The sequence below is a fragment of the Electrophorus electricus genome, chromosome 2 (genome assembly GCF_013358815.1).
Source record: "Electrophorus electricus isolate fEleEle1 chromosome 2, fEleEle1.pri, whole genome shotgun sequence".
NCBI lineage: Eukaryota > Metazoa > Chordata > Actinopteri > Gymnotiformes > Gymnotidae > Electrophorus > Electrophorus electricus.
In genome coordinates, this window is record NC_049536.1 from 18,882,126 (window position 1) to 18,892,125 (window position 10,000).

Consider the following 10,000-nt stretch of genomic DNA (forward strand, 5'->3'; position numbering starts at 1 on the left):
ATCTCTCTCTCCCTCTCCATCTCTCTCTCTCCCCCATTTCTCCCCATCTCTCTCTCTCGCTCCCCCATCTCTCTCTTTCTCCCCCATCTCTCTCTCCCTCATCTCTCTCTCTCCCCCTCATCTCTCTCCCATCACCCTCTCTCTCTCTCCCTTTCCCCCATCACCCTCTCTCTCTCTCCCAATCTCTCTCTCTCTCTCTCCCCATCTCTCTCTCTCTCTCTCTCCCAATCTCTCTCTCTCTCTCCCTCCCTCTCCCCATCTCTCTCTCCCTCCCCCATCTCTCCCTCTCTCCCCATCTCTCTCCCTCTCTCCCCATCTCTCTCTCTCTCCCTCCATCTCTCTCTCTCTCTCCCTCCATCTCTCTCTCTCTCTCCCTCCATCTCTCTCTCTCCCTCCATCTCTCTCTCTCCCCCCATCTCTCTCTCTCTCTCCCCATCTCTCTCTCTCTCTCCCCATCTCTCTCTCTCTCTCCCAATCTCTCTCTCTCTCCCAATCTCTCTCTCTCTCCCAATCTCTCTCTCTCTCCCTCCCTCTCCCCATCTCTCATCTCTCTCTCCCTCCCCCATCTCTCCCTCTCTCCCCATCTCTCTCTCTCTCTCCCTCCCTCTCCCCATCTCTCTCTCTCTCATCTCTCTCTCCCTCCCCATCTCTCTCTCCCTCTCCATCTCTCTCTCTCTCTCCCTCCATCTCTCTCTCTCTCTCTCCATCTCTCTCTCTCTCCCTCCATCTCTCTCTCTCTCTCCCCATCTCTCTCTCTCCCCATCTCTCTCTCTCCCCATCTCTCTCTCTCTCTCCCCATCTCTCTCTCTCTCCCAATCTCTCTCTCTCTCCCTCCCTCTCCCCATCTCTCTCTCGCTCCCCCATCTCTCCCTCTCTCCCCATCTCTCTCTCTCTCTCCCTCCCTCTCCCCATCTCCCTCTCCCCATCTCTCTCTCTCCCCATCTCTCTCTCTCCCCATCTCTCTCTCTCTCTCTCCCCATCTCTCTCTCTCTCCCAATCTCTCTCTCTCCCTCCCTCTCCCCATCTCTCATCTCTCTCTCCCTCCCCCATCTCTCCCTCTCTCCCCATCTCTCTCTCTCTCTCCCTCCCTCTCCCCATCTCTCATCTCTCTCTCCCTCCCCCATCTCTCCCTCTCTCCCCATCTCTCTCTCTCTCTCCCTCCCTCTCCCCATCTCTCTCTCTCTCATCTCTCTCCCTCCCCATCTCTCCCTCTCTCCCCATCTCTCTCTCCCTCTCCATCTCTCTCTCTCCCCCATCTCTCTCTCTCCCCCATTTCTCCCCATCTCTCTCTCTCCCTCCCCCATCTCTCTCTCTCTGCCCCATCTCTCTCTCCCCCTCATCTCTCTCCCTTTCCCCCCCATCACCCTCTCTCTCTCTCCCAATCTCTCTCTCTCTCTCCCCCATCTCTCTCTCTCTCCCAATCTCTCTCTCTCTCCCTCCCTCTCCCCATCTCTCTCTCTCTCCCAATCTCTCTCTCCCTCCATCTCTCTCTCTCTCTCTCCCAATCTCTCTCTCTCTCCCAATCTCTCTCTCTCTCCCTCCCTCTCCCCATCTCTCATCTCTCTCTCCCTCCCCCATCTCTCCCTCTCTCCCCATCTCTCTCTCTCTCTCCCTCCCTCTCCCCATCTCTCTCTCTCTCATCTCTCTCTCTCCCCATCTCTCTCTCTCTCCCCATCTCTCTCTCTCTCTCTCCATCTCTCTCTCTCTCCCAATCTCTCTCTCTCTCCCTCCCTCTCCCCATCTCTCATCTCTCTCTCCCTCCCCCATCTCTCCCTCTCCCCATCTCTCTCTCTCTCCCAATCTCTCTCTCTCTCCCTCCCTCTCCCCATCTCTCATCTCTCTCTCCCTCCCCCATCTCTCCCTCTCTCCCCATCTCTCTCTCTCTCTCCCTCCCTCTCCCCATCTCTCTCTCTCTCATCTCTCTCTCTCCCCATCTCTCTCTCTCTCCCCATCTCTCTCTCTCTCTCTCCATCTCTCTCTCTCTCCCAATCTCTCTCTCTCTCCCTCCCTCTCCCCATCTCTCATCTCTCTCTCCCTCCCCCATCTCTCCCTCTCCCCATCTCTCTCTCTCTCCCTCCCTCTCCCCATCTCTCTCTCTCTCATCTCTCTCTCCCTCTCCATCTCTCTCTCTCCCCCTCATCTCTCTCCCTTTCCCCCCCCATCACCCTCTCTCTCTCCCAATCTCTCTCTCTCTCTCCCAATCTCTCTCTCTCTCCCTCCCTCTCCCCATCTCTCTCTCTCTCCCAATCTCTCTCTCCCTCCATCTCTCTCTCTCTCTCCCTCCATCTCTCTCTCTCTCTCCCTCCATCTCTCTCTCTCTCTCCCTCCATCTCTCTCTCTCTCTCCCTCCATCTCTCTCTCTCTCTCCCTCCATCTCTCTCTCTCTCTCCCTCCATCTCTCTCTCTCTCTCTCACCATCTCTCTCTCTCTCCCCATCTCTCTCTCTCTCTCCCCATCTCTCTCTCTCTCTCTCCCCATCTCTCTCTCTCTCTCTCCCCATCTCTCTCTCTCTCCCCATCTCTCTCTCTCTCCCCCCATCTCTCTCTCTCTCCCCATCTCTCTCTCTCTCTCTCCCCATCTCTCTCTCTCTCTCTCTCCCCATCTCTCTCTCTCTCTCTCTCCCCATCTCTCTCGCTCTCTCTCTCCCCATCTCTCTCGCTCTCTCTCTCCCCATCTCTCTCGCTCTCTCTCTCCCCATCTCTCTCTCTCTCTCTCTCCCCATCTCTCTCGCTCTCTCTCTCCCCATCTCTCTCGCTCTCTCTCTCCCCATCTCTCTCGCTCTCTCTCTCCCCCTCTCTCTCTCCCTCTCCCCATCTCTCTCTCTCTCTCCCCATCTCTCTCGCTCTCTCTCTCCCCATCTCTCTCGCTCTCTCTCTCCCCATCTCTCTCGCTCTCTCTCTCCCCATCTCTCTCGCTCTCTCTCTCCCCATCTCTCTCGCTCTCTCTCTCTCTCTCTCCCCCTCTATCGCTCTCTCTCTGTCACTCGTCTGCCTGCCTCTCCCGCGCTGCACACATCTGTCTCTTTCCACCTCCAGTTCTTCTACAACATTTACCTCCTACCCTGCGTTGACTTCAGCTCCTCGCCGTCTCCCTCTCTCATGATTCAAGGTTCTAAGTAGCCCTATTGGTGTGACCGTTATGAGAACAGTATTGCCAAAGCATTACAGCAAGAAAATGTAACCAAAAAAAAAACAAAACAAAAATAAGCAATAGGAGACCTCTTTCCATCCTTCTCTCTCCCTCCTTCTCTCCCCAACGCTCGTGCCTGTGGCCGCTGCTCGTCAGGCTGGAGAGACAGACGGCCGTCTCCCCGCCCAGCCCCAACCCTGAGCGGAGAGGAAGTGCTTCGGACTCTCGTCTCCTCTAAAGGCACAGACCAGAGGAAGCTTTGTCACTCAGCCGCACCAGGTCCCAAGAGAGGAAAACAAACAAGCAAAGCCCCAGAACAAACACACCTGAGCTCAGCTGTGCATTAGGCAGCACTTTGTTCATCTCACAATAACACTGCTTTCTTCAAGCCCTTATTCCAAATCTTACACCATATGAGGCACTATGCATGTTACAACATGTAAATAATTACATTTAGTATCACATTCGTGGGTTTTCAGTAGTGTGAACAGCAACCTTACTGCAGCCTCACTGCAGAGTTTTGAAATTAATTTGATTTGCATGCCAGTTTTTAGACGAGACGGCTTGCTGAGTCTGGGTCTAGATGCCCTACAGAGTAGGCTGGGTTACACCAAACCAGACGTAGCATAATGACCCAAACCAAATGCAGACTGTGTGTGTGTGTGTGTGTGTGTGTGTGTGCGCTTGTAAAACAGTTTCAAACAACTAGAAAATAAATCCTCTGATATGCTGACTAAAATTAGTAACTCAGAAAGGATCGCATGCATTAAATATTTAATGTCTCTTTGTCTATCGGCTTGTGTTAAATTAATTTAGTAGTTAATTATGAACATAATGATGAGACACAATGGCAAGCTGACAACACTGCACCTCTGTGCCAAGATCACAACCAAGATCTTGGACCCAAGCAAAAATATGAATGTAAAAAATATCAAATTAGAAAGGTCCATTTTTTAAATTTAACCGGCATCGAATTTAACTAGCAGTAACAAAAACTTAAAATATTATTATTATTATAGTATATTAGTAATAATAATAATAATAATAATAATAATAATAATAATATCCATACTGCATTATATATAATGCAGCTTCTCACTGTTTTGACTCTTGCTTGACCTATGACCCATATATAGCTTCTCCCCCTCTTCATGTGCCGTTCACAAAAACAGACATCAGCAAAATAAATAAATAATAAGGAATACTAAAAATGTAAACAAATTAAAAATTAAAGCTTCCACTTTTCACAATGTCCTGGTAAAAATATTAGCAACATAAACTTATCTGGAACTTGGTAAAAACAAGTTACCGTTAGGGTCATTCATTGCTTATTAGACGTTTTGGGTCCTAGGACATAGTATTAATCTCACGTGGTTGTAGTGAACATGATGGCATTCGAGTCTGGAATGCGTGCACGCACGCGCACATTCTACTACAGGTGATCAGGTGATCACCTGAACCAAATCTTATTCAACAAGGAACAAAAAAAAACTCTTGTAATAGGACCAGGTGGGTGACCAAAACAATGCTAGTAGTAACTCAGACGTCATTGTAATCCAAAAAGTAACTATTGACCATGCCAAATGAGCAGAAAAGAAAAAGTATTGAGTGAGGGAAACAAAGATTAAATCCTGAATTTACTGGCAGAGGAATAAACCGAGTGCCACGTTGCTCCCATGCTTACAATTTCAAAGATGGCAGTTCACATGAACAAAAGGTTAAGCAGCAGATGCTGGGCACAACATACCCAAGATACCGCTGAACTAGAAGAGTGCTAAATACAGCAATCAGTGCTGATATCTAAAATAAGTGCAAACTAAGCATAAGCTCAGTATCAGACAACGATAAATGCAATATCAAACAACACCAACACAATAAGTTTGCCCTCCTAGAGAGCAGGGCTGAAGTCAGGCCAGGCTAGGAAAAAAGCTAGAAAAAAGCCCCAGAAGGACTGAGTAAGGTCATCATTTCTGAGGTGTTCGTTTTTCAGCTTGGCCCATCACCTGCCCGTCTAACGGTTAGACAGAGAACCTTGAGAAGCCCACCAGTCACCGTGTCTCGCACCCGCCGTGGTGTCCGGTGGAGGACCGCTGGTGACCTAAGGGTGCTTCAGTAAGGCCGGATTCAGGAAGGACTTTGTCACAAATCAAGCCGCATTACAAGGTTAGCCTGGGAGAAATCTTGCTTCCTTCTGCTCCGACAATGCACTGACCGGCACGCCGTGTCTCGCAGCTGGGTCGATCGAGGTGCGGTTGGAGGAGCACCGGATCAAGACCCTGTCACGACCAGCCCAGCTTCCAGACCTGAGCCCTCGCTGAAAACCACTGGACTGTGATCAAGAGGAAGACGGACGATCGCAATCCATCTAACAAAGCCAAGCGGCTTAGAGTTTACAGTGAAAGACTGGTGGAGAGCACGCCAAGGTCAGTTATTCCCTGAAATACTGATTTCAGAAATCTTCTGAAAGTCAAAGCATTAGTATTGTGGTGTTTTAAAAGAATATTAACTTGTTTTCTTTGCATTGTTTGAGATCTAACAACAGGGCTTTTTTTCTTCTTTTTTTTGGTATTTTGACCAGTTCTCATGTTCTGCAAAAGAAATGTATAAATGACAACATTTTTGTTTGGAACTTGCAAGAAATGTTGTCAGCAGTTTGCAGAATAAAACAAAAACACACGCACGCACGCACAAATTTTGCATCAGTAGGTATCAGGGGGTTTCTGTGTTTAGAAAAAAGCAGAACTCAAGTTGGCTCTGAGCCTTGAAAAAGGAAAATAGAAATAATTACAGAAAATGTGTTTAGCTTGTTAAATGTAGCCTGTATCTGCGCTTTTTCATGGTCTTTAAATGGGGATAGGGTTTTATTGGCACCGTCGTGAGCATGACGTTTCCCTGTCTAGTTTTCTCTGAGCCAGGAGGTCATCAGTAGTCACATGACCCTGTCCACAGATCAGCAGAACTCAAAATGGCTGCCAGAGGTCAAACAAAGCAATTGAGAGGAGTGAAGTCTTTTGGTATGTCTGCTTGTGGGAGATATAGCAGGCTTGACAGAGCCAGAGGAACCAGAGCCAAACACATGTATGTGTTTGTGTTTGTGTGTGCGTGCGTGTGTGTGTGTGTAAGAGAGAGAGGATTATAGGTCAAATCCACAGAGACGCCAATCTAACGGACCACTGGTGGACAACACAAAGTATAATCTCAATGTCTCAGCAGTGGCCCAAGTAAGGCTACACAGGGAAGCCAGGAATCTCATACTCACAAACACACACACGCACAGACAGACAGCTGTTCCCAGCTGGGCTGTTTGAGGGGTCCACTCTGCTGACGTGGAACAGGAGTCTACCTCATTGCCTGTCTGTCTCTTACTGCCTGTCTGTATGTATCTCTGTGTCTGTCTGTCTGTCTGTCTGTTTCTCACTGCCTGTCTTCATCTAAGTGCCCCGCCCAGCTGGGTGTGCTCCCTGTGGGACGCAAGGAGGGGTGTGTCAAGATGCTGGAAGGAATTTTGTGTGTGTGTGGTGGGGGGGGGGGGGGGGGGGGGGGGGGGGGGGGGGGGGGGGCACTTGTCTAAGAGAAAGTCAAACATTGCCTGCAGCAAAGAGGCAAAAAGTGTGTGTGTGTGTGTGTGTGTGTGTGTGTGTGTGTGTGTGTGTGTGAGTGGGGGGAAGACACACCTTGGTCTGAAAGGAAGTCCAGCATGGTCTGCAGCAGGAAGGAGAGATGGCGCACCGAGAGGCCTGGGTTGCCCATGCGCCGAGACGCATACACAAGCTCATGCAGCAACCGCATCTGTACAGCTGCCCAGCCACGGTGTGTACCTACACACGTACGCGCACACACAAACGAGAGGGGAAAAAAATACCTGAATGCCCATTTTAGACATACAATTAACACAAGTAGATAGGGGGAGAGCAAGACAGAGAGAAAGACCGAAAAAGAAACAGCAACACACAGAGCGAGTGTGTCAGAGTGTTAGCGTGGTGATAAGTTAATAACGTCCCCACGCGAGGGCTGTAATGACCGGGGCGGAGGGGTTAACCCTCGCCCTTCGTCCGTCGCACATCAGTGCTCTCTGCCCGCTCCGCCGCGGTAGCTCAGATCCCGCGCTAGACGCTGCCGTTGCGTCGGTGAGAGCGCTTCCACTCAGAGAGCTAAAAATAGCACTGCTACGCCAGTCTCTGCAGAAGCCGAGCTCCGCCAGCCCCGCCTCCCCCGTCTCGCCGAAGCGACTCCATCCGAGTCCCACACACCTGCAACCCTGCGCTGTGTAAATAGTTTGTTCCCCTCATCATTTTCTTTTCTACCAGCGTTTGACCCTCAGTGTCTAATACCTGTCTGTCTGTCTTCCCTCTCTCTCTCTCTCTCTCCCTCTGTGCATCTCTCCGTCTCGCTCTCTCTCCTTCAGTCAATTTTGGTTCGCCTCTCTTCACACATTCAATCATCGCTTGCTCTCTCTCGCTCTCCATCTCGCCATCCTTATGTTCTGATGTGCGCACGTGTGTGTGTGTGTGGTGATACTGAGGGTGAATCCCATTAGCTTGAGCAAGAAGATAAAGGCATCTGTGGAGCTGCTAAGCTATCAGCCTGCACCATACTGGCTACATCAGAGAAGACAAACACACACACACACACACACACACACACACACACACACACACACACACACACACACACACACACACACACCCACCCACGCCAAAAACCAGCTGCTCTCAAATCCCTTATTCTCCCTTGCAGAAACACACAAACATACCCCCTGCCAAAAACACACACGCATACACACACAAACCACCCGCTTTCCAAAGCGTGCTCTCTCCCTCTCACACACACACACCCTAAAAACTGAAACATGTAGGCTGAGCAGACATTCTCTCCTGTCACATACATCAGTGTCAAAGTCACGTCTTCTTCCCTGCAACACACACACACACACACACACACACAGTCCTCTCCACAATTATTGGCATCCACACATTTAATACTTTGTACAACCTCCCTTTGCTAATAAAACAGCACTTAGTCTTCTCCCGTAACATCTCAGAATGCTGGAGAACCCAGGATACAGAGCAGGGAGTTTGAGACTGTTCCTCTACCCAGAATCTCTCCAGAACGTACAGGGTCCTCTCATGTCCTCTCCTCTTTAACTCACCCTACAGCTTTTCTGTGGGGTTCAGATCAGTTTGATTTTGTGTTCATTAACCATTTCTGTGTTGATCTGGATGTCTGTTCTGTGTCATGGTCCTGATCCACTGATGACCGATTCGTTAGTTTCTTAGCAAAGGTAGAACGATTTTGATTTAAAGTGTCCCGGCCTTTCACGAAGTCCACGATGCCGTGTGCCCAAATGAGGTTCCCAGGGTCTTTGTAGAAAAAGCCCCACAACGTCACAAACACGTCACCAACCTTCACACAGAAAAGAACCTGATATCCACCGTTGTCCTGTTAACGCCAAACCTACATTGAGTGCTTGTTGACGAAAACCTCAAGCTTCTTTCCATCGGACCACAGAACACGGTTTTAAGTCAAAGTCCCAAACTCCAGGCTCTTAAGATGGTGGTTTGGTGACAGTGAAGTCTTTCTCCTGGCGTGTCTTCCAAACAATCTGTCGGCATGGAGACGGAGTCCGATGGTAGTTTTGGAGACGTGGTGACCACACGATGGTACTTTTTCCCTCTCCAACAGCGATCCTTGGTAAGAGAGGCAAAAAAATCCCCATCTTCCTCACTGTGTGTGGGGACAAAATAAACAGTCTTAATCCAGCACGTTTGTCACAGTTCCAGTTGATTGGAACTTTTTAATTATTGCCCCAACTGGCATTTCAGAGAAGTAGCTATTTTTACAGCCAATCCCTGACTTATGCAGGTCAACACACTTTCCCTTTGAATTCTGTGTTCTCCTGTATTTCCCATGTTGAAGAATGACTAAGAGAATGTGTCACCTCATATATACACCCCAGTTCAACATGGATTACTGCTTGAAAGTTCCTAGACACTCTGATCAACTTTAAAAAGTGAAATCTAAATGGATACCAACCTGGTATAAAAAATAATTATTTTTGATGAAGGATTTTTTTTTTCCCATCAGAATAAAAACATACTTTAATAAAACGTTGGCTTGTTCTCATTTTTTCAGTGCGAGATTTAGCTAATTCACCAAAAGGTGAATCAATAATAACCCTTTTTACTCATCTTTGCCAGGTGGGTGATTATGGAGGAATCTCAGTGGATGAACAGAAGAAAGCAGAGATGTTGTTACATTTCAAGGGTTACATGATACAGAACAGGCTCAAAAGGGAAGAGGTTAGAACTGAAGCTCCTACTGAGCAGCAAATCCCGCACATGGCTTTAAACTGGCTGCACGTACAAGATCGCGAGTGCCGATTGGTCACGTGCAAGGTCACGTGCAAGACCGCGAGTGCCGATTGGTCACGTACATATTTGTGCACCGACCCCAGACTCCCTTACTTGTGTTGTAGAGGTGAAACATTTCTGCAAGTGCTGAATTTCACCAATTTTCAAGTAAACGCTTTATTAATTCAGCCGCTTAATTGGTTATGTCATTAATGCTTTAGTATGCATTTACAGATTGCTTTGATTAATTTTTATGACAGCAGGCAGGCTTAATTAGACCCTAGCTGCAAAACATTATTTAAACTTGGAACAATTCTCACTCTTCACCCGTCTGTCTCTCTCATTCTTTCCTCTCTCTGTCTTCCTCTCTGGCTGTCTGTCTCCTTCTCCCTAAGCATTTGAAGGATGAGAGAGGGAGAGAGAGAGAATTCCCGGGCCAATTAAAAACCCACTAGCTCTTCCATTTGTCCTCCTGGTTGTCACTGTCTCAGAGAGAGAGAGAGAGAGAGAGAGAGAGAGAG

General features: G+C 48.7%; 1 protein-coding gene across 2 annotated transcripts in view; it reads right to left on the minus strand.

Moving 5' to 3' along the window:
• trappc9 (trafficking protein particle complex 9) overlaps positions 1–10,000 on the minus strand; it is a 201,596-nt gene that overhangs the window by 171,922 nt on the left and 19,674 nt on the right. For both annotated transcript variants that reach the window (XM_035521889.1, XM_035521888.1), the window contains one exon: positions 6,804–6,947. In XM_035521889.1, the coding sequence (XP_035377782.1) occupies positions 6,804–6,947 (144 nt within the window). The remainder of the gene's footprint in view (positions 1–6,803; positions 6,948–10,000) is intronic.